The sequence below is a fragment of the Ptiloglossa arizonensis genome, chromosome 12, assembly GCF_051014685.1.
Source record: "Ptiloglossa arizonensis isolate GNS036 chromosome 12, iyPtiAriz1_principal, whole genome shotgun sequence".
NCBI lineage: Eukaryota > Metazoa > Arthropoda > Insecta > Hymenoptera > Colletidae > Ptiloglossa > Ptiloglossa arizonensis.
Genome location: NC_135059.1, coordinates 11,452,483 through 11,477,375, shown reverse-complemented (window position 1 = coordinate 11,477,375; position 24,893 = coordinate 11,452,483). Strand labels below are relative to the sequence as shown.

At 37.5% G+C, this 24,893-nt stretch overlaps 1 protein-coding gene across 3 annotated transcripts in view; it reads left to right on the top strand.

Annotated features, from left to right (window-relative positions):
- LOC143153004 (adenylate cyclase type 6) overlaps positions 1–24,893 on the top strand; it is a 116,564-nt gene that overhangs the window by 45,092 nt on the left and 46,579 nt on the right. For 2 of the 3 annotated variants that reach the window (XR_012993699.1, XM_076323709.1), the window contains exons 5-6: positions 4,094–4,307; positions 7,185–7,495. Coding sequence is in view for 2 of the 3 variants with exons in the window: in XM_076323709.1 (XP_076179824.1) it covers positions 4,094–4,307; positions 7,185–7,495 (525 nt within the window). In the remaining variant the exon portion in view is untranslated. Of the gene's footprint in view, positions 1–2,014; positions 2,123–4,093; positions 4,308–7,184; positions 7,496–24,893 lie in introns of those variants that run through there. The other variant, XM_076323710.1, reaches the window with a different exon arrangement.

The following is a 24,893-nucleotide window of genomic DNA, read 5'->3' as shown; positions in this document are numbered from 1 at the left end:
CACCCGGACGTTGCAACTGTCGCGGTCACTTTAGTTTCGTCACGAGCGAGTTTTTCCTGCTTTTCCATTACCAAACGTCACTAAATTTTCCATCGATGACGATCACGTTTTCCACACCATGTCTACTGAAACACTCCCGAAAGTCGTGACAGAGGTGTTCAATTAAATTACCCGTGACCCAACATTCCAATGGAACGCAAAATATTTCTTCTACCCAAGTGTAGAAGACACTGACTGCGATGGATGTTAAGCTAATAAGTCAAGTAGCTCACGGTGGTTAAGTATGGTATAATTTTACGTCGCTGGAGTTGTCGCGAGAGTCACGCGTCGATCATAACGCTGAGTATACCGTATCGTTGATCTTCAACTCCGTACTCGCGATTCACGGTGAATAGCATAACGTAAATCCCACCTAAGCCAATGTGGCTCTATTCCCACGCGTCAGTATATCCGAGAATATTCTACAGCGCGTTTCGCGTCGCCTGTTCCATCAGCGTTACGTAAATTGCCACTTTGTAATCTTCCGTTTTGATCGCGACAAAGATGGCCGCCGTGACGAAAATCATTAACTTGGTACTACGTGATTCCGTTCAGGAAAGAGGGAGTCGGAAACTAAGTCTTTGACAATCGTGAGAAATATTTTTAGGGTTTGTCTTCATCAAACCTCGCGTGACTAAGGTTTAGTGGTTCGATAGGCAAAGAAACTTCTTCGATGTCACCACTGTGTCTACTTAAGAAAAAAAAGAAAATTATTTGTAACGTTGGACTTTCGGTGAACTTGGATAGGGGCAATTGGTGTCTCAGAGAGCTCGTTTAGGTTCAAAATGGACCAATTGACGTCATAGTGAAGTGTGACGGTTGAAAAGCAACTGCAGGATTGGTACTATGCAGAGATCGTAAGTTGTCAAGTCCTTACAAATTGAACGACAGAGGAACAAGGAAACTAGGTCTTGTCTCCAACCAATCCCCACCAGGGATCCCTAGATTTAGGTGCTAAGCGGTTACATTGCACAAGAGTAGAATTTCTATAGCCGGGGGAAATATACAATATTGCAAATGGAGTTTCTTACTGGATGACAAAATTCCTCGTATGTACTTATAAAATGAAGGGTACCATAAATACAGATTTGAATAAAGAAGCAAAACGTTCCGCGTGTGAAAAAATGATCAAAATTTGGATAGCTTCGGCGCCTAAAATATTACAAAGACATCGTTGCACAAGTGAAATTGTAAATCCATTATTATTTACCGCAAATACGATGGAAAAGTTATTGAGAGAGCAGACGAAACGATAAGTGCACCAGCTCGTGAGATTTGTAGATGGAAAAAATAAGATAGTAATTTCCATTACATTCACCACTTCGTTTCGATGTCCCTTCTTTGCAATATTTATTATACAATAAACTTGCGTAGATATAGAATCGCTTTAGCTAATAACCACAAAACGCGTATTTCGAGGTGAAACGATTAATTTGATTCGTTGTTAATTCACTGTATTTGCGTAATACCAAGGTTCGAGGCACAGAATGCCAAGTGGAGGGAAATAGGATTCCGCATGCGCATTCGGATCCTCATTCTCGTTTTGCCAGGCTATAGCCATGTGTTCGCAGAAATTTCTCTCGTCGGAAGTATTATCGGTCTCGTTACACCCTATATTTCTGAAATTGGATAATGCGATTAAACCAAATATCCTTGAATTCCTTTCTGTGACAAGATGCAACTGAATTAATTTCCAGAGCGCATTTTCAATTGTTTCGAAAGTATCTTGGCGTGCTGTAATCGTAAACAGGTTGACGACACCCTGGCAGTTAGAAGAGAAACAGCGAGCAGAAACGAACGGAACCGGTGTATAATTAATTTTAATTAATTTATTCATTCGAGCGTGCTATGATCGCGTCTAACGATCTTCTATAGTTCAACACCGACGTAGCTACTTTCCGGAAACGCGAGTACGCGTATTGTATTTTGCTTGAATTGCAATCTGTGCGAGTTACTGTAAACGTTTGAACGTTTATTTAGTTGTATTATTTTAGTTTTTCTTGTTCAACTTCTTCGATGCATTGAAAGTGCACATGCAAGATTATCGAGTAAACTAAGCTGACAATTGTACAAAACAAGCCAGGTACAGCTAAAATTTTATTACCAACCTAACATCATATATTTAAAATAAACTGATATAATATAATACTAGTAGTAACGTGTGGAATAATAAAACTTGAGAAGTATGTAAAATATAGAAAGTAGAAAAATTAAGAAATTAGATTAAGATTAGAGAATACTTGCGTTGAGGATAATAAAGAACGATAGGGTCTGATACTTGTTCGAAAGAGGCATTTCTACTGTTGATGATTCGATACAAATTTTATTTACTCCGAGATATTTAATAAAATTGATCGAAATATCAGGTATTCGGTATTAATTTTTCGCACCCAGTAAAAACATAATCCTATAAGTTCGAAACGAATAATTGCTTATTTCATATCGGTTATACTTTGCTTCGTATTTTTGATACATTTGCAATAACATCGATAGCTAATATCTACTCGATTTATATGATATTGATATGCTTCAATATTTGTTACGAAGGCATTGACATCGAAAGTAGGTACCGAGTAAAACGTTTTTGTAATTGACGGGTATTGACATTCTCGTGTAGGTATCGAAACGGTTTTATATAAAATGAAACTTTACTATCTGGTATCGATAATATCGATATATTACCCATCACTAACATCGATATGAAAATTTCTATTACCAGATCGTAACTGTCCAAGCAGACATTTTGGTAATTTCTTTTGAAACGTTACGTTCAATCTAACATATTTTTCTATAGTCACAGTGTCTTTTCAGTATGGAAAATTTTTAATGCAGAGAAGTGTAGACAACTTAAACATTTATTTGTATTAACACATCGGTCATCCAAGTTTAATAATTGTAATATATATATATAAATGTATTATTTCATTCTTTGTATCATACATAGTAATAAATATGATTTATTTACTATTTCGAGCGTTTTGCAAATTTCTAATTCGGCGATAGTATTTTTTAAATAATCTTCTACATTTCGGTTAAAGATTCAATCGATCAAAATCGATAAAAACAACTTTATTCTGAATGAATTAAATTGAACGTAATGCAAGTTCTTCTTGCATGCATTTCGCGTGCAGAAATTCTCTCTTTCTTTCGAAGATAAACTGCAGGGTTGCACGCGTAAGAAATTGAAGGTGTTCTTGAGAATGACGTGGTTCTAAACAACGTCATCCATAACAGTAAAAAATGTCGATGGTATCGGTCATAAAAATAAGAATAGTACGCTACATCACCGTGTTTCGCCCTGTATAGTGTCCCATTTAAATCGCATAATCTGGCTCACATTTTATCAGATTTCAAACAGAGTTGTCTATCCCGAACTATTTTCAGTAAAACGAGTGCACCCGCTTTGAACGAGTTATGAATAATTTCTGCTTATAATCAAACTTTCTTTGAAGTTGCCGAAAGTCCTTGCCTGTTCTCAGTGAACGTTTAATACGTTTCTATGTCCTTGGTAACAATATTGAAATCCTTGAAACGAGTCTCTATCGACGTAAATCAAGCAACTAATGAGAAACAATTAGCGTCACGATTCGATCGAACCACATATTAAATTTAAACGACCTGCTAATACGTTTGCGACAAAGTTCATTTTGCTTTCGTGTACGCATCAATGATGCAACATTAGAGAAATAATTATATTTGTTACTGTAATTTACATAATAGTTTCCATGTTCACTATGACGTGACATTAACTCTCGAAATAAATGTCAGAAATACATCTGTATTTACCATCTTACATTCTTATATTTGTTTGTATTTTTTAAATTTCTTTTTCTCCTTCTCCCTTTTTTATTCTATATTCTTTTGTTACCTTCAATCTACCAAATGTATACTTAATTTTATTTCTACACGTTAACTTTGTATTTTCGTTTCCTTTCTTTCTTCTCTCAATACTGTGATATTATATTTTCATCTCCTCGATGTATAAAATCTTAGGGAAATCGGGGCAGATTATTATTATTATTATTAAATAATTATTTTCGACGACTATTTTTAGGTGGAGATGCTGTATCAGCGTTATTTCCTGCGAATGAATCAGAGTAATATGACGCACGTGCTCGGTTTGTTAGCGGGTCTGGCACTAGCTCTGGGCCTGTTGCTAATTTCGGGACTCATCCTGGAAAACAACGAACAATTTTTAGACATACTCGAGAGGCCAGAGAATCTGTCCCTGGCGGTCACGTTAATCATCTGTATCGTAGTTTACGCTGGTAAGTCTGGATCTCCCGATACTTTATGAATTCTTTGAAAAACAATGGTGCTACGTTTCACGAACGATCCATCGATCGATTAAAAATCAGTGGCATTATTTATTGGAATGTTCCTCAAGTGATTTCGTTTTCCAAAATGGAGAATATGTAATTTAATCAAATGTTTATACACTCTAAAAAAATCGTGTTTCCGAACAACCCAATAAATACTCGTCTCACGAGTAGTATCAGATCGTGAGTGGTCAGACGACCAATCCCTGGAGTAGTTACAGTGAGTCTTCTTAGACACGCGTTGTGCTAACACTTGTGTCCTTGTATATCCATCATTGATACCTATTGTACCTAATCTGGTTTCTTCTAGTATTTTTGTGCTCGAGCAAAATATCTATAGATTAATATTTCAATATTAATAATTGAAAATAGCCTTAACCGTTCCTGAACATCGTCAATACCACAATGTTTTAACACCGAATGCAAACATTGTTAATACGTATTACAAATACGTGATTCGTTCTGTATTTATACTAATCAATTGGCTAACCAAACTTCGGATAACTGACGTTTCGGATAACTGACATTCTACCGTGATTAAAAATGATTTCGAATCTGTAAAGTTGTCTTTCCAGCTCGTTGAAGAACAACGCCTGTTTATTAGCCTAAATTCCCTTACGTAAGAATGTAGCGACTCCCTGACGGGTTTTTGGGAACGGAACAAAGTGACAGTACCGTCGCCGGTTGCTAAACTGTTAACGCTGGTAAATTGTTACGTCTAAGGACGTCCCGTTGGCAGAGCGAAAATAGGATAGGGGGACCCTCCCCCACTGTCGAGTGGCATCGGCACGTGGTGTGTTTCGAAATCGTTACGGTGACACGAGCGGAAAATAATTTCACGACGCGGAGGACGCGGCGCGGCCGTCTTTTCCGTCTCGTCTCGCGCATCGTCGCTTCGATGACAAAACCTCCATCCATTTGTCCTTTACACGAACCGGAGCAGACCGATCGAAATTGACCGTTATCCAGTTTCCCGCGTTTCCGCGAGACCGCCGCGAAAAAATGAAATCCAGCGGTAACGGATACCTTGTTGATGCAACTTTTCACCGATACAGTACTCACGTGTCGCGCGTTGCAACCCGGAGGGAAACTACCTTTCGAAAACAAAACCAGAGAATTTTTAACCGAGCAAATATTATTTATTGAACAATTTTTACCTATCGGATGTCTTTGCACCTTTACCGTACTTTAATTAATAGGCCGAAGCAAGTATTTATACCAAGTATCAACGAGACGACTTTAGAGATTGAAAATTATTTTTAATTACAGTAGAACGTCACTTAGTTTTGTGCGATAGAGGTTGGGTACAGCCGAAACGTCGTCATTAAGCTAATCTTGACAATTTTTATAGAGTACATACACGAAACAAACTAATATGATAATAATGATCTTGGTGATGTAATTTTTCACCGAGAGAATTTTTAACCGTGACTGTGTGTTTTTAAATTTTTCTCTATCGGATATCTTTGCATCTTTACTACACTTTAATGAGTAGGTCGACTTACTTATTACACGATTTTACATTAACGTAACACCTTTGCGTTTCTCACGTAAGCGTAATATCTTTACACGCAATTATCAGCTTGTCAACTCTACACTAATTATATACTAAGACTACTCTACATTAATTATATACAAAGGAGAATCGAACCTGTTGATGAACCAATAATACAGATAATAATAATAAAGACAATAGCAACAACGACGACAACGACAATAATAAATTCAATCGTCGATAGTGAATTTTTGCAGCGAACAAATCGTCAAGGTGGATTACAAGTAGAAAGAAATCGGAGCGTAGAATGAGTAAAAAAAAAGAAAAAAATAAGGATTAAATCGTAATCGGTTTAAAGAACACAACAACTGCGTTCAACGACCTTTCCGGCGTACCTTTTACGAAACGTGACCTGTTTTGTGTCCCAGTCAACGTCATTAAAATATCTCCGATCGAGATCTCTCATTATTGTGGAGTGAAAATTCGGCCGAAAATGTGGAACGGGGGAGAGTGATGGAAGAATGTTGTCGGATCGTTATTAAAGTGCGTTCGTGCACTGAAATAGCTGGTGCTTGAGCCACGTAATGCAGAAGGCGTCAAAGGTGAAGGGTCGGTATAGTGCGACACATCATTTTTAATACGCGTCATCCAACACCTTTCAGACATTTTTTTTCCCCTTTTGAAACACACGCGTTCGCGTAGGTCGGCTCGGGAGACAAGAGAAAATTACCCTAACGAAAGACATCGATTACTTTGAAACTCGAGTTACTCGAGGAAAAACACGGTACAACGGTGTCCCGGTTTATCGATCGAATTTATTGCTCGGATTCGCGATCAGAGATCATCCCCGTCCGCCATTGTTTACGTTTCTTCGACTCGAGCGAACGGTAGCTGGGTAAACAAGAGAAATAAAAAATTCTCGACTTTCGTCGTAGCCTTGTTTCTCGGAATACTTAATGGTTCTCGAAACGACGGATCGAATATCGAGTGAACAATCTAAACTCGACGTTCATTTTTACAAACGTAAGCAGAATAATAAAGACACCGAATTCATTTCGCCTTGGTTCGTGAATACACTGTTCAATAGACGATCGAATCCAACAACTAACATATGCACTAATATATACGAAATATCGTATATTATGAAAGAAAGATTTATTCGAAAAATTATAAGATCGAGAAACGTTTCTTCGCACTCTGTCCGATGAATTTTCAAAATCGATTCTCTCGAAAATGAAAGTGTTGTATTTACTTTTAAGCAAATAGAGCATCCTTTCGATCACTTTTCGAGAACTGGAAATTTTCATTCTGTTAATCTTGTTGCACTTCAGCTCTGGTGGCAGCGATATCCAGGCCAGGGATGAACGAAATCTGGCTGGCCGGTATCAGCGGGATCGTTTTAGTGACGTTGCTCGCGCTTCAAGAAGCACTCAACATTCACCTGGCCCTTGGTTCGAAGGAACATCGAAGCGGTGGTCCATTGGCCGCGGCCTGGGCAGTCTGCTTCTTCATTTACATGGCCTATGCTCTACTACCGATCAGACTGCGGCACGCTTGCATCGCTGGCTTCGTTTTCTCGGTGGCTCACCTGATCGGTGCATACGCCCTCTACCCGTCGCATTATCCAGCCATGATAGAACACGTGAGTGCCATTAACAACCTTTGCAAACGACACCATCGCGTGCCACGGTGATTCGAAAAATATTGTTTTCTCGCGGCGTCGATACCGTGCGGCGTTCACCGGCTAGAATACCACAGAAGACGTTAGAGGAGAACGTGGAAGAGTGGGCGGGGATCCACGATCACGTTTGGAGCTTTGCCACGTAGAGAAACTTTTCAATCTTTTCACTTCGTCGTGGCACGAAACCGGGAATGGACTTTAGTCGATCCTTCTTAACGTTCGATCTTGTTCGAGCTACAATCCGATGCATAGCCTCGCGTAAACTTTTCGAGAATTTTGCTCTTTGAAGTATGCAGAAGAATCAATTTACCGGTTCAAAGAACTCGAATTTACGACTATCGGAGGAAACTGTTTTAAAATTACCCGCGTGTTGAGCGATACTGGCAAACGGGACTAGTAGCTTTTTTCTAAGGGAAAATATGAAAATTTCACAGAGAGACACGTCGAGTTTCTCGTACGGAGCAACGACGCGAGTGCAATGTGCAGCGCGTTCGAAATTAACTATTTATTTTCTGGAATTAACTGTTTTGTTTTTTCAATTGACTATTCGTTTGAAAATTAACCGTTCAATTTTTTTTAATCGACTATTAATTTTAAAATTAACTGCTCAGCTTTTTAAATTAACTATTGATCTTTCCTTTACACACATCGATTTATTTTTGTTTTTTTTTCTCGTCATTTTGGATACACAAAATTGTCAAGGCATGAAAACATTGAAAGCAGAATATTTGAAATTTTATTCATCGAACGAAACCACGTAACACCAATGTCCGGGATTATTGTCGGGTAAACAATACGATTTATAAATACGTTTTTTACGTTCGTGATAGATTTGCATCTCGCCTTTCAAATTTCGCTTATTAACACTCATTATTTGAATTTTTTGGAAAACATGGGACGCGGAAAAATAAATCGTGTACTTGTATGTACGTTCTGATTTACTTATTTATTTATTTACGCGACTCTTTATACAGACAATTATGCGGGAGTGTAACGTATAAAGTCGAAAGTATATATGAAATTGTTTTCACAATTTTTTGCTGAAACTTCGTTACAATTGAAATGCTACTGTGGATTGAAATGACCCAGAATCGGTCTGCTGTGTCTGTCCCATAGTAATTCATCTTCCGAAGGTTAACTGTGTTACATCGAATCCATTTGAAACATATCGTAATAAGTTTTACCAGTAACGAGATACTTGATACGTTCGGTGTGTTTGCGAAATGCAATCAAAATTGATAGGATGCTACACCGATATATCGTATCGAATATCCTGATCGGGTATAATCCAATCATAATACGAACATTTTATAAATTAGACGGAAACCCAAGACAATACGGCTCGTAAAAAAATATTCGTAGTCCTCGTCGAATCGATGACTCGATAATTAAGATCGTAACTAATTGTACGAGTGTAAAGCTGCTACACTACTTAAGAATCTGATGCAAAATATAAGAAAACGAGCGATAAAATATTTAAACGTTCTTTATAGAACGTTTGAATACCAGCTGAGATAAAAGTAACATCCTGACATAAAATATAAAATGTCTCGTAAAGTATTGTGTTTTCATGCCTTAACGTTTTTATGTTGAAAATGACACGTAGAATCGATTTATGTAATAAAAAAAATTCATAGTTCAATGTAAAAAGAAAAGTGCATAGTTCAGTGTAAAAAGACAAGGTTGCATTTTGCATATTGCATATTGCATATTGCAGTTGCACCGTTTCACCGATCAAAAAACTTCTGTTATCGAAAGATGGTCCCGTATGGGGGATTCAAGTTTTTCTTCTATGAATTTTTTGTATCTTCGCTTAGAAAAAAGGTACAGCTTGTCCCAGTTTCTAGAATCACTATACACAGAGTGTCCCATATAAGTTGACACAACGAAATACCTCGTAGAGAACTAATTAAAAGGAAAGGTAGAACTTCTCTTTCATGATTGTGAAAGGGGATTCAAAAGGGATTATTAGTTATTTAATGCGGAAACGTTTTCAAAGTAATTTCAAGATTAACTTATTTCTCTTATTGTATAATAGACTGTTCGATAAGTTTTGTCATTTTTTCCATTGTAAAAAAATACTACGACACTTCAACTTTGAACAATACGAAACACGTATTGACAATTGTAAAAATAATTGCAAAGCGTGTAACTTTTTTGGATAAAATTGTGCATTGAAAATGGCAGTCATTTTCTCTGCTTGAAAATCCTGTCGGACGGGTTTTAATATTCTCTCCTGGATTTTCAGGCGTAGAGAGATTTAATGCATAACGTGACGTGTGTACTATTTCATAAATTGCAGCAAGAACGTATTGCTTTCAACTACATGAGCAAACGTGCGTTTTACATGGTGTATCTGTCGTTCATTCGCTGCCATTAAACGTGTTACGACTAACATGCTTTACACCGGCTGATAGTTCACAGATATAGCCAAAAATTTTACAACTTTGAAACGAATTTCGTTACTCTTATTTTTATTTTATTTTTACCTATAGAGTTACTCTCCAAAGGAATACCGATACGTATCTACAAGTAACATAGTACACACTTGTATGTAAGTATGTTACAAGGAAATGAACCTCGTAAAACTCCATTATACATCTTATTCTGTATGTATTACACATTACTTTTTCTATTGTACAGGGTGATGCAGAAATAAATGGCCATATTTCAAGATGTGCATCTACACAAGTGTGAACATGTATTTCTAAATCACATTGTGCATCTCTATGAACACACACTCTATTTCGAAATATCTTTTCCTAAGAAATTCATAGTTTATTATCCTTTTTCAGCTCGTACGATAGTTGTTTGTACATATCCGCTGCAAAGTATAAAATCCCTGAGAATTTAAGTGATGCATCTTTTCACGAGTCTCGAACGACCGATCAGCATCCAAATAATTAAAATGATACGCCAATGTGGTAACTTTGATCGAGATTACATTTATCGGGGTAACATTTATCGAAGTAACTTTTATCGAGGTAACTTTTATCGTATACCTTCTACCGGAGTAACTTTTATCGTGTACCTTTTGTCGAGGTAACTTTTATCGGTGAACCTTTTATCGAGGTACCTTTTAACGAGGTACCTCTTATCGACTCGTGGATTCTTTCATCGGCGTATCCCTCGACGAAAAATAAGTACGCTGCACTGTTTTCGAAAACTAACGAGCCAAAATTGGTAATCCAACACCGTTCGGATTCGTCCGAGACTTTGTGTCCCGAAACCAAAGTAGAACGGGAGCTTGTTGATTACAATGTACGTCCCACGGCCCGAGAATTTTCCGTGTTTACGAAAAATCGCGTGCAACGCGCGGATCTCTCGGACATTGTAACACGAATACCAGACTGGTTCTGGAAATTTGAATAACGGAGTCCGCTCGCTCGCTCGCTCGTTCGCTCGCTCAACTATCACCTCGGTCCGGAAATTTCAATGACGCCCGTGCAGAGACCCAACGTTGCGTGCAGTGGCGTCGGTAACGATGTGATTATTAACTGAAACGGTGCAATCGAAGGCGCTGTTGGATCGGGAACACGCGCCACGCGTTATCACAATACCGGGCGTGTGTTAATAATAGACCCCAGGTGAATCACGAAGAGCCCCAAGGAGCTTGGAGAGAATTTCGCGGGTGCATTCACCCTGAACCGCTTCTCACGAGTCTCTATAATATTGGGTAGCATCCGGTAAACGTACAGTTCGGTTCGAGTACGATAGAAACCACCTCGAGCTCGACGAATTTCATCGATTCGAATTTTCGTAATGGACGACGTTCCGTTACGTCGGAACATCGTGTTTCGAGTATATAGTACAATAGAATTTCTCACGTATGAATTAATCGGGGAACAAAGCGTTCGTAGACGACAATTTTCAAGCGACGGAACGAATGGTTAACGCCGAAATTTGTTCAATACTCGAAATAAGGTGTAACGAAACGAATACGTGTTCGTGGATAATTTCGAATATTCCATTCCTTTTGGTCTTTCGACTCGTCGAGGTATCTGCTGTGCACGTGCTCGAAACGATCCTCAATAGCACTTTTTCGTTTTTTATACGGTAATTTTGCAACACCATATTCTTACGTTAAATTTGTGCGCGCGTTGTGGTACTCTTGAATGCGGTAAATACGATGAGCTATTGTTAATAATGAAATTTTCGGTCCTTATTTTAACACAAAATTAATCCCTTCGTGAAGAGAAGACTGTTAATGGAAATGTGTATGTGGTATTTATTCAAGACACTCTAAGTGTTTTTGTTAGAGGAAGTACCATTAAATACGTAAAATAATATAGTTCTGTCACTATGAATACCCAGCACGTTATTCTCGCATTGTTTAAAACATTCCTTGCATACACTCATATCTTTAAGACTGACCAAATTGATTCGTTTATCGAATGTGAGCTGCATCAATGAGATGTTTGAGAAAGTATCGTCTAGTGGTTAAAGATAGAAAATGTTTAAGTGTTCATTCTTTGCAAAGATCCGAGAGCTTTGTTCATTTTAGTAGTTGGATTACATTCAGATCGTTGATTATAGAGATTAGAGTGGCTAGATTTCATTTAGATTGTCGATTATAGCAATTAGAGTTGCTGGATTCCATTTAGATTGTCGATTATAGCGCTGGCCAATGGGTTCGACCGATTTTGTAGTTTATTTTCGTGGAATACCGCAAATTTTTTTGTAATTCGACCAATCCATTCTATTCGTATATTTTTATGCAGATCGTTGTTTCCCGTATATCATTGTGCAATTATTATCCCTCGTTGAGCTTTGCTTCGAAGACGTTGTAGAATGTTTGCGTTGAATTTCTTGGTACAATTCCATAGTTGGTTTCTATATGCTCAAATTGACACAAGTGCAACTTTGTATACGGTGTTTGTTATTTAACGAGAGCGGTGAGGTGTGTCCAAGTGTCCACTTCAACTTTTTTAGTTCAATATCCAGTTGCTGTCCCTTTGTCTCTTGGCCCCTTTCTTCCAGGTACTTTTGTCCGAGTGCAAACCCAAGTATTCGACATGTTCTGCCATAGTACTTCATTATATTTTCCGAATCCGAATTCCGGACCTGTCGTACTTTTTCTTCTAAACATCTACCACGTGTGCACTTGGAAACGTTTATCGTAATTTTCCATTTTTCGGATCGCTTCTACTTCGTCTATAGATTTCTATAAAAGTTTCTACGCGTCAGAAATTTCGAATCAACAGATCGATCGTGTTTCTCAGAAATCGTGAGTTTCAAGAATGTGAATTCGAGAAAAGGGCATTTAAAATTTCATTTTCGTCGAGGTTCCTCGACACCGTTGTTCTGTCGTTTATTTCACTCTTTGAACGTCGACTCTCCGTTTTAAAGGTGTACCTTTGAAACCTCAACCTTTAAAGAAACATAAACAAAACAAAAATCTATTTCCTTCGCTCGAGAGACGAGGAAAGGAAACCTTCTTAAACCTGTCTCTCGAAAACGTTCGAGTACTATCGTGATCCTCGGTATCTAAGAGATTGAACACGGAGTAGTCATTGGCTGTGGTGTATTGGAGAGTAATCGAAAGTGAAATTGCTGGGAAAAAAACTTCGGTGTACTTTACACCGAGCGAATACGCGATAGGATTATGGGAAAATCGTCGAACGTTTGAGGAAGTTTTAATAGGAAATGATTGGCGACCCTCGAAGCTTCACGCTTGTCGAATATCAACGAAAATATCTGTTACCGAATTTATCGTAATTCTTCCGGCCGAAATTCACCAGCTCTCTATGAAATTGTCAGGTATCGATTTTCACGTCTAATTAGCGGGAGTTGCATAACTCCCGCCACTCTGATCGCGTTTTGTTCGATTAATCCCGAACCTTTGTCCGGAAAGTTTGGCCGTTTCAAAGGACGAAATTGCTTCGCTTTTACTGTCCAACAAATGAGAAATTGCGACGACTCGACATCCCTCGAACCTTCATTTTTCAAACGGCCATCCTGGCTTTGAAACGCGCCGAAAATTTCAATTCACGCCTCGCGAGTCTCATGAATATTTAAACGGGGTTGTGCGCAAACCAAATACTCCAAGAAAATAGTTGGAATACGAGTAGAATTACTTTGATCCGTTCAATTCTCGAACAATCGAGGTGTTTCGACTTATCCGAAACGAAAATGTTATCTGAACTCGAACCAAGTCAACGTGACACGTCCGTGCTACAACAGCGAGGGTTGGAGAAACGCGACAAACCTCGTACAACACCCTATTTTTTAGCTCTCGCGAGGGTGAAAGCCTGTTATTACTGTCGGATAGAATTTGTCAACATTACGGTGCTTTTTTTGTGAATCGCAATGTTAGCTTGCCAAGCTTCCACGAAGGAACGAGAAAAATATATCCGGAAGTCCATTCTCGTTTGAACGTGTATGACGGTAACGACGTGGAAGCAAATTATTGTAAATGTACGTATGTACGTGTTACCACGATTCAAGAAGTTCGTGCAATCGTTATTACATTTATTTAATTACCATTTTCTCGGAGAAAATCAAAGTTAAGATTTTTTAAATCTGACGATGTAAAATTAAAATTTCATTCAATATCGAAGAAAACTATATTCAAACTGTTCGCAAGCTTGTTTTAAGTGATTGAAAATTAATAAAGAAAATTAGATTTAAATAATAATGAGAGATAGATTTACAAAGAAGTATGATTCTAAGAAATTTCTTTTCTTTTTTTTTTTCAAAAATTTGTAACGAAAGATATTTTATTCGATGCGTGGAATTATTCCACGAACAATTCCAGACTTTCCGTGGCGTCATCGGAGCCTCGATACACCACGGAGGACATATGCGTTTGCCGATAAGAGATAAGAAAACAAATCGATGACACGAAACATAAACCTGACACGGTCGACTCCTGAATCTCGCGGAAACAGTTCGTTGTTATTGGATTTCCTGCTGGCTTTGTGTCTTCATCCATCAAGTCTCCCTGGTTGCTCCTTTCTGAGCAATTTATTTAAGTTTCATCTTACTGAAAGCTTGGGAATCGAGCCGATGTAACTTCGACATTTATCGACGCACTGATGTATAATTTCTGTTCCAATTGAAAACTTCAAAGAAACACGATATCGAATGGAACACTTTAGCAAAGAGACACGGGATTATATATTATGAACGCGTGTTAATATTTAATAGAGACTAATAAATGGATTAATTTAACGCTTTGATACAATTGAAAAGTATCGTCATTTCGCGATTCGAAACTTCTGATGCAATTTAACGATACATTGCTGCTTAAAAAATTCAAACGAGTTTCGAGTTTTTAAATATACGAACGTACTTCGTTTTATTATCGCGATTATTTTATTGCGAAAATCCTTGGACGTAATACTTGAAAGAAAAAGAATGAAGCAAAGGAATTGATTTGTACAACAATTTTTTCTATCTTCGTCTAAAACAGAGCTATGACGCTGCCAAATTACTAGAATCGTACTGTAGATCACGTAAGTAGAAATAAATTAATTAAATTGTGATTTTCTTTTATGTTAACATTCTTCTTTCGTTTAAATACATTAAGAAGTATTGAACAAAAAGAAGTCTTAAATTATAAAATCAATTTAATAATCTATCGAGATGGAAACTGTAGCTGAATTTTGATTTATACAGTTTCATCGTTATTTGATTTTTAGAATTTATATAATATTGACTCTAAATTCATTTTTCTAACAGTCGTGTCTTTATCTACAAAAAATTCCGAAATAAATTTAATTTTGAATCAAGGTTGAAACACTCTATTATTTAATAATTGAATGCTGCTGTTAGAGGCTAGTGTTTTCCTGAAACGTCAACTCTCGTTCACATTGTCGCGTATGGGCTAAGCGAATGGCGATGTGGAGGGACGTGGGACTTGGATTGAACATTTGGGGAGGTCATTATCGATGAATGTAGTGCCGTAGGTTCACGATACGTTCATTCTGAACGAAGTTGTAATACGCTAGAAATACGCATGATCGGTAGAAACCTCGAAATTTCACGACAATAAATCAAATTTCACTTCGACCCTTCGACCGAAGAAATTACACCTAAGAAAATATAGTATCGAACCAAGTTCGTGCAGTGTGTCAAAATTTAAGAAAGAAAGTATAAGAATGTAATGAGAAATAATAATTAGAAAATTCAAAAGGTGATACGGTAAGAAATAAAAGAGAAGTAAATTAATAGCACGTGTGTTTCAATATTTTCAAAAAATCGTAATAACGATGTTCGTTCGAAATTACTGTAAGAAGTCGAACAGTCGATCATCTTTCGAAACACGTTCGTGAAACGTGAAGAACGTATCTACGATTATTTGTAGGAATATTACGATTATTATAACAGTGACAAAAAAAGTAAACGCTATTTGTCGCACTGTCCAGACACGGTGGAACGAACCCTCTTTCATAATTGTTGATAAAACGACAAATTGGTCGATACAAGAGGCAAGGTTGGTTTCACGCGTCAGATTCTAAAGGCGAAACACGGATGCAATCACATCGTGGTTAGAGCGTGATGTCGAAGCTCTATTAAAGGTATAGTGGAAGCGTCTTCTCTGTTGGACCTATCTACCCGGTTATGTCCAGCAACCTTTGAGCGTGACTGTTCAATTTCGACGGCTGCCACGGGCTTATAGAAGCTGTCAAAGCGCTGGTGCACCGTGTGCATGTTAACAAGCTGGCTGCTGCACGAAAGATGGAGAGAATCTCTGCTGCAAAAGGAATTGGTTATAAAGCAAGCTTCTCAAGACCACAGTATCGAAACGACAGCAAACCCTTCACTGATGCAGTAGCTACATTCTGTATCAATAACCGGAGTTAATACCCAAGTTATCAAACTTTCGGTAAACAAATTTAGAATAGTTGATAATCTTTCGAAGATTACCGTGCTAGTAACGTTCGACAGATACCGTTCGAGATGTTTCGAAATATTAACATTAGAACTACCAACGTTGAACTTATTACTATTTGCATTAGTAATGTATACATATACATATTTTCGATGTTAAATTGGGAAATTAATTTACGAGTATTGGTCGAGTTTTCTAGTTTGATAATTGTCCACGAATATTGTAGGCAAGGATATTGTTAATAATTTAGTAATTTTAAAAAGAAGTTCGAAACAGGTTAAATTGACCTCTTTGGTAGTTCTAGTGTTAAAAGCACTGATACGTTACACACGAGAAGAAGTGCTGATTTTGAATCTGAATAATTTTAATCGATTATTACCCTGACTGTTTCTAGCCACTAGGTTTTAGTAACGATTGGTGATAATTTGTAACAGTACGAAGACATTTTAGTCGAGATTACCATATAAACGGACTTATTGCATCGACGAGGTAACAATGTTAAGGAACTGCACAAATTTGCAACGGTAATAAAATATAAACCTCTATTCTTCATTTCCATTTCCATGTCGAACGTGCATCGGTGCACATTTTAGCGAAGAAATTGCAGAACGGAGGGGTGCAACAATTTGTGAAATTGCAGTCTGTCTGCAAAGAGAAGCAAACAGTCTGAATAGACGGACATCGAAGTATAAAAAAAAAGAAAAAAGGAAAAAAAGAGGAAAAAGCTTCCGTTGAATCGTGCACTTCAAACGCATCGACGATAGAGAAATTTCATTGTGCGGAAACTTGCACGACCCTTCTAAAAGAAAATTGTTATTTCATCGGCGAGGAAACCGATGAAGAAAATTCTCGCAATGTTTGCAAACGTAGCGTGGCATTATGCGAGGTCGTGAAGTGGAACGACACTTTTTAGAAGGATTCAATTAACTGATTGTCTTCCCGTGACGTAACTACAATAGCAACAAAGAAGCAAATTTCCCCTTACGAAAGAATACGCAAACTTTCGATTTAATCGCAAACATAATTTTAAAGAAAATTTCACGGAAGTAAACGAAACAAAAATATTTTCTCCGATATAACAAAATTTTCCCCCCCTCTGTGCGATCATTGAATTATTCCTTTTTCCTTGCGTCGCAGCTCCGCGGCAACTGCACCGAGCGCTGCGCCCCTTGTGAAAAAAATATTACAGTACTCGCGAAAGGAATTGAAAAATTTTCAAAATGCACCATTGATCGTCTACGCGGTGCATTGATCTTTCGAAACGTCGTACCGCAATATACATCGTGCCTGAGGCTTAACCGCGAAAATATCTCCTTTCCCAGACAACTTAACCGCGTGGAAACGCGAAAGGGAGTTCGCAACAATTTGTGAAATTGCTCGGTTAACGGACATTCAGAGTACGCTAGTGATACGAGAATCTCCCATTTGAAATTCTGTTAAGCGACTGCTTTTACGAATCCACCATCGCTGTGAAATGATTTTCGATTTTGCGAAAAAATGAAAAGAGACGCGCGTTGCGGTAATTATTGCCACGGATATTCGTACACGGTGGTTTTGAAACTAACTTGGTCTAAATTTGAAATTAGAGATCCGGCAACGAACTGGACGAAGGAGTGCTCTTCTTCGGTCATCGTTTTCCGATGTGTCTGGTTAAGGTAGCGAAATTAAATTTATAATGCGATTACCTACGTTGGACGTAATGCACTTTTACCAGTTACATATTCCTGGTACAATTTAAAATCGTTCGAATACATTCGTGTTAGGTATTGTTTTCGAAAAAGTACAAAATACGAAACTTAATTCTCTACGTTAGATACTAAGCAATCTGAGGTACCGTAGGTCCAGGTCGTGATGTAGCGTTTTAGCTGCGAATCAGTAGTTTCGAGGAGTAGCGAGGATAACGTTACGATATGAGAGTGAAAGAGAGAGAAATTGCGACACAGTGAAAAAAACGACTGTATCGAGGACACCTGGTCGACGAGGCAAACGAAGCCAACGCTCGTGAAACTGTCGTGCCCCGGGGAAAGTTACGAATTCAATTACGAGCGATGAGCTCGCTTGACCGTGTACCTGGTCTGCGTTCTAGAGGTCCATGGAACATACAGGACCCTCTCAGGAAGAAAAATAACTGTGTACCCGTCCCATCAACTCCGAAGGATGCTAAAAGCGTTCTCGCGATGGAATTTTCTTGCACGGGTGCCGATTCTCTGAATATTTTACGATCCTTTGTCAGCCATCCGCTCGCTGCTCGACAGAGAGTACGAAACATCTTCGATTCAAGGAATAAACATTCAAAGAGTCCCGTAACCTCCTTCACGATTTTATACTTTCCGGGAACGTGGTCCCGTTTCCGCAACGCGACGCGACACAATTCACCGACCATTTTTCGAGCGACAAATCAGCGCCAGATTCCAGATTGTTGCGATTACGACGCTCCAGGCAAATTTTTCCCGCGCGAAAACAAATCGCGTCGTGTATCCACCCTGATTTATTCGTAGTTTGTCATTTATGTAATAGCATTCGGCTTTTGTGTTACAAATACGTGTAAACACCGTGTGATTCATGATCTATGAATTTTTGTGTCGTCTTAACAGCCATTCAAACCTTTCCAAACTTTGTCCTGCAGTGTCACACTACTGTGTCAAAATAGTGGTATTAATTTTCGACTTCTAGGTTACAAATACGTGTAAAAACCTTGCGATTCATGGTCTATGAATCTCTGCGTCGTCTTAACAGCCATTCAAACCTTTCCAAACTTTGTCCTGCAGTGTCACATTACTGTGCCAAAATAGTGGTATTACTTTTCAACTTCTGTGTTACAAATACGTGTAAAAACCTTGTGATCCATGGTAATGTTAACAGTTTCTGTTAATTCGCAAAAATGAAATCGCTTTTCAGAAACAGGATCTGAACACACGGTGTAGAGGAGGGGACGCGCGAAGAATGTTTGACAGTGAGTCACGAAACTCGATTAACTTTTCCAACAGTCTGCTCCCGTCCCTTCGGTTCTATGCAACGATACGTCCTTCATCTCGATGTTTCCGTGGAACGTGTGAGCATCGATTTAATGCAAAATCGATGAATCGCTCGACGCGATGCTCCTTCGGACCTACGTGAAACGTTTCCGCGCCGTTTGGCACGAAAACCTTGCAGTTTCGTCGGTATCTTCGAACTTCATCAATGAATTGTGAATCGACTCGAGGTGAATTTTAACCCCTTAAGGGAATATAGGTCCAGTACTTTCGAACAATCCATTCTTTTTTTGCATTTTCCTATACAGTGGCTCGAAAAAGTATTTCCACGCTGTATTTCAAGGATATTCTTCTCGCCTGTAAGAAGACTGATCTTAATGACAGTTTGCGTGCACGTGGAACATTTTTCAAAAGTTAGTGCTTCTATTTGAAAACCATGTACGTACTTCTGCGAAAATAATCTTCAATTTTAACAATATGGAAGGCATTACCTACATAATTTGGATACATTTTTCTTAGGTAAATGTGACTTTACTTGCGCGAACTTTTATAGAAAATATTTGCAATGTTCTCCACCCACCCAATTTTGATAAAACTTTGCAGGTTTCTAAAGCCGCCGAAAATAACGGCTATGAATTCTTCTTTAGCGATGGTAACTCAAGTTTAAGAGATAAAAAGCTACTCTCTAAAGTTTCAGCCATCTGAGGCCATTTTTAAAACTGATGGATTAACAACGAGTCTTTTCCATGGTGTACACGTGGATAAAAAATATGAATAATTTATGTTACATTTGAGTCTCCAATTCGCTTATAAAATCTATTCCATGTATTACGATATACACTCGATACATTGCTTTATAAAATATCTTTTGAAACAATCCGTAACTTGTTTTGGTCAATCTGAGAAAAAGATTTTATTTCTAAGCATTTAGAACTCGAATGTAGAAATTTAAAAAAAAAGTGTTAGTTCGCGTTTAAATGTTCAAAATGCATACGTCTATAAAAAAAAAGAAACGAAACTTCAATTCTCGAAGGCTGAAAATTTTAACGAACTCCGAAAGGAGCGCACATTCATCATAAATAACGAGACACGTCCCCGATATCGTAAGTTTCGGTACAGTGAAAATTCAAAAATCTCCCTCTTGAAAAATTTATATTCTCCAACGATAAACCGTGTAAGATGTTCACAACCGCCCAAACGTGACGTTGGTATCGCAACACCTGGTGGCCTGAGTATTCATGTATTCCTTCATTTCAATGAAAAGAGGAGTGAAACAGAATTACAGAATCCGTACACAAAACCAGTGAACCCCAAGAATATGTTTCGAGGAACTTGGGGAAACTCGAGGAAACCCCAAAGAACGCTTCGAGGTCAAAATTGCGCGACCGGATCGTATTCGAGCTCATTTTAAGATCATACGTATTCTTCTCGTGGCGTAGTGTTGTCACGACTGGCTAAAATTACTTTGAAATCTTTATATCGAACAATTATACTCGTGTACAGGAATTCTAACATTTACGAAAAATCGTATACGTATTATCAGAACGCTCATGAATTTTCTTCCGTGAGAAAACGTGTTTGTCGAACATAATCGAACAAAGTTTGACTTCAGTACGGGGAAGCGCCGAGCTTTTAACGTGTAGATCGAAATAAGCTCGTAAACAAATAAATACCGTGCCGCGAGGAAAATCCGTAGACCAGATTGTTAAACGCAACAACACAGACATTTTTACACTCCACAAGTTATCGGACAAAATTCACCACGAATGCAGCTTGTGCGAATGATGCTTTTTATAATAGCGTTACCGTTCCGACGGATTCACTTCCGCTTCGCTGTATGTGTGCCGAACAATAGAGTTCGCTGGGTACGCTGACAAGAGATAGATTTTATCTGGATTTTAACGGAGTTCGAGTGAAAACAAAAATACACATCACGGAGTACGTCTTTTCGCATAGTATTTTATTTGCGGGAACGAGTACTATGATTCCCTCGTACAACACGACCGTGTTATCCGCGAAACAAAAAATACTCGATCTCTTTGACAGTATGCTCTATTTACGTTAAATACGCAAAATAAAAATGGAAATAAATTTCATTTCGTAATACTTTATTGTATTACCGATACGATTATTGTACCTCGAGTCCGAGATCATGATAATTTCATAAATAATAACACGTGTGTTCCTTTTATTATCAGATTGGTACGAAACTAATGTAGATTTTTACAAATTCAAAGCCTTTAATATTGTAATTAAATAACATATTTAAACAAAAGGGAACAAAAGCTAATAAATTTCTTTGGTTTGAAAAATGTCAACCAAATTGATTTCTATTTTTGCTACGAAGGCTTTATACCTTAAGAACAAGAATAAATTCTTGAAAAATAATAAAAATGAATTCTTGAAAAGGAACAAGAATAAATTTTTGAGAAAGAATAAGAATAAATTCTTGAAAAAGAACAAGAATAAATTTTTCAAAAAGGACAAGAATAAATTCTTGTTAAATTTTGAGACGACGAGGTAGGTGAACGAGAGACTCATGGGAGAGATAAATAGAAATCTTTGGACAACCCGTTATATTCCACGAATTAGAGCGCTTCGAGCCAGGAAACTGCTACGACTCGGACCACTTTAATTTTTTAACCGAATCTTTCTGAGGGTAAAGCGACCCAATTTTCCAGCAAGCTAACAATTAACGATAAATCGCGGAATACGTGCAAAGCAATCCGACAGCGAGAAATCGGCGGATCAGTGATTGATATAAATCACTTGAAATCGCTTTTCCTTTGGGATTTAATAAAACGTAATATTTTCAACAATTTAACGGTGAAGATGTCGAGTGTAGCGACAGAGACGTATGAAATATTCCGATTTAACATTTTAGATGTTCCACGTATCCCGTGGAATTACGAAACGTCGAAAGATTGAAAACGTTGAACGTATCGAGCGTAATTTTCTCGCTAAACGTGGCTACGTTTAAAATAATAAATAAACAGAGATCAAAGATTATATTCGCGTACGGCTGTTCAGATGTTGTTCTGACTGTACAGCATTGGACGAGACAAATTGTTTTAAATTTTAAACATCGAAATGTACACAGAGAGAGAACAATAAAGTAAATTTTTAAACTTGTTATGTAACTCTAATTTATATAATTTATGTTCTCTCCGATTTCTCTTAACTTCTCCGACCCAAGAAATAAACAGGACATTTTAAATTTTTCTTTGAACTTTTTTATTATTTTAGATTAACATAAATTTTAAGACTACACTTTTGGTGGATCGCATAAAGTGTTAGACCAGAATATTTTCAAAAATATTGCCGATTTAAAAAAATGATACCAAACAAAGTTGAAGTGTTTTAAAGGGTATATTTTTTATCTAAATTTCCTTTTTTGTAGAGGAAGGTGCCAATTTATTTTCAAACGGAACTGTATTTTTTTTTCAATATACACAAGTGTACTCCATATTCGAGTGGTGAGTAACTACGATTATTGAATTGGCTCAAAAGAAAAAGATATGGTTCCGTTTAAAAAAGAAACTAAACGATCAACAGTTCCTTCACTGCGTAAAAGTAAGCAAATTGAGAAAAAAATGGTGCCTCTTGAGACACTTCAACTTTATCCAATAACATTTCTTAATATCACCGATAGTTTTGAAAATATTCGATTACAGTATTTCTTTATACTTTCTAGTGTAACTCACGGTGTGTACCCATACCATATTTGGTATCGTCGGATGCATAATACGAATCTGTGGGAAATTGCGACAACAAGGTAAACTAGAAAACATCGCCACCTCGTGGAATAGCTGGTAAAAAGAAAAATCGAAATATTCCGTGCTGACTGAACCGGAAGATCCAATTGACGTTGCAAGCAAGGAGTTCCCATTGGTCGAGCATGACCGGAAATCTGATCGGAAAAGGAGCATCGAGAGCACAGGATACCAAGATTCGAGCAAAGAAACCGTGTTATTTCAGTTGTCACGTTCGCTCCTTTCGAAATTGCAGAAACGTGCCTAAAGGGACGCCGAATCATCCCTCGTTAAATTAGAAATCCACCGAAAATGTTTCCTCCTAATTTTACATACAAAGGTAACAATGGTCGAGCACAATTTCATTTTTCTTTGAACATAATTAAAGTACAGACGAGGATCCGTACCGTGGGCCATCGAATATAATTTTTAATATCGATCCGAGCCAACGACCAAACGAAAAATTGAATTTCGATGAACTTAACGTGATTAAAAATATTTTCTATTATTAATCGTCATTCCAACCTGTAGAACGCGTATTCACGTACAGTGAGATTTTGCTATATTTAATTAAACTGTTACACACGTACCTGGAATATATTTCAATCGTGTATTTTTTTAGTCGTTCGTTCCATTCCATGTTAATCAAATATAGTTAATCGTTGGATGAATACAGAATACTTTTTGCTTCGCGTGGAGTTAAATATTCAATGCGGAACCATTGAAAATAATTCACAGAACATTTTAATGCACGCGATTGTCAAGTAAGAAACTTTTAATACAAAAGTCCGTCCAATTTTTTAATGACGTATTTCCATGTTATTAAATCCCAGTATTTATTCGTTTACATCCAAGAGAGGAAATAATTCTAAATTTGTTTACCCTCGTGTATCGATTAAACGTAGAGAGACATGTTTTTGCAATATTTTTGATTCAAAATTATTTTAGAATCAAAATGTTTATTCAATTTATTCCTCTTTAGGAATGCATTTCTTAAAATACAAAGACGCTCTTAACCAAAATATATTTGTACATATACCGTATCTTCTTTTAATTGCCGAGTAAAAAGTTTACATATTTTGTTATTATAATTACGTATACCTTGTCGTTAAATTTTTTCTACTTTTACGTTTTAAGAAATGAATTCCTGAAGAATTCCCGAATTCCTGATCTCGTTTCAATCGATTCGAAAACATTACAAGAAAATTCCTCGCCTGGTTCAAAAATCGTAAGTTTTAGCCGGCTGTGAAATCACTTTGGAAACACCTATAAAATCGCATAACCATTCCACGACGTTTCAAATAGAATTTGTGTAATGCTCATATCTCAATTTCTAGTTCCATTAAGTTGAAGGTCTCTTAGTAGTAAAAGCTAGTCCGCACTGCGCGGCGTAATTACATTGCAATTTAATTAAATATTAGCGACATTATTAACAGTGAAACATTACAACTGTGAAACGATATTGCCTCTGCGTTGTTTAACCAAACCATTGGACCTTGCGAAATTGTTAGTCGTTAACTTTATCCCCGTTTATTTATAAAGCGAACATTTGTTAAGCACACGTACCAAGGTGTCCCTCATAAAAGATACCAGAAATGTATACAGGGTGTTCCATTTATATTGATCCACACGAATACAGTATTTATTCGTTAAGAGGTCAATTTAGCCTACGCGTTAAGAGTTCGGTTTGACCTAAGCGTTAAAACTTTGATGTTATTTCCACCACTTATTTTTCACTCCTGCTCTGTAGTGTGGATCGTGAATGATGATTAGAGCACTAAACGTATAGATCAAACCGA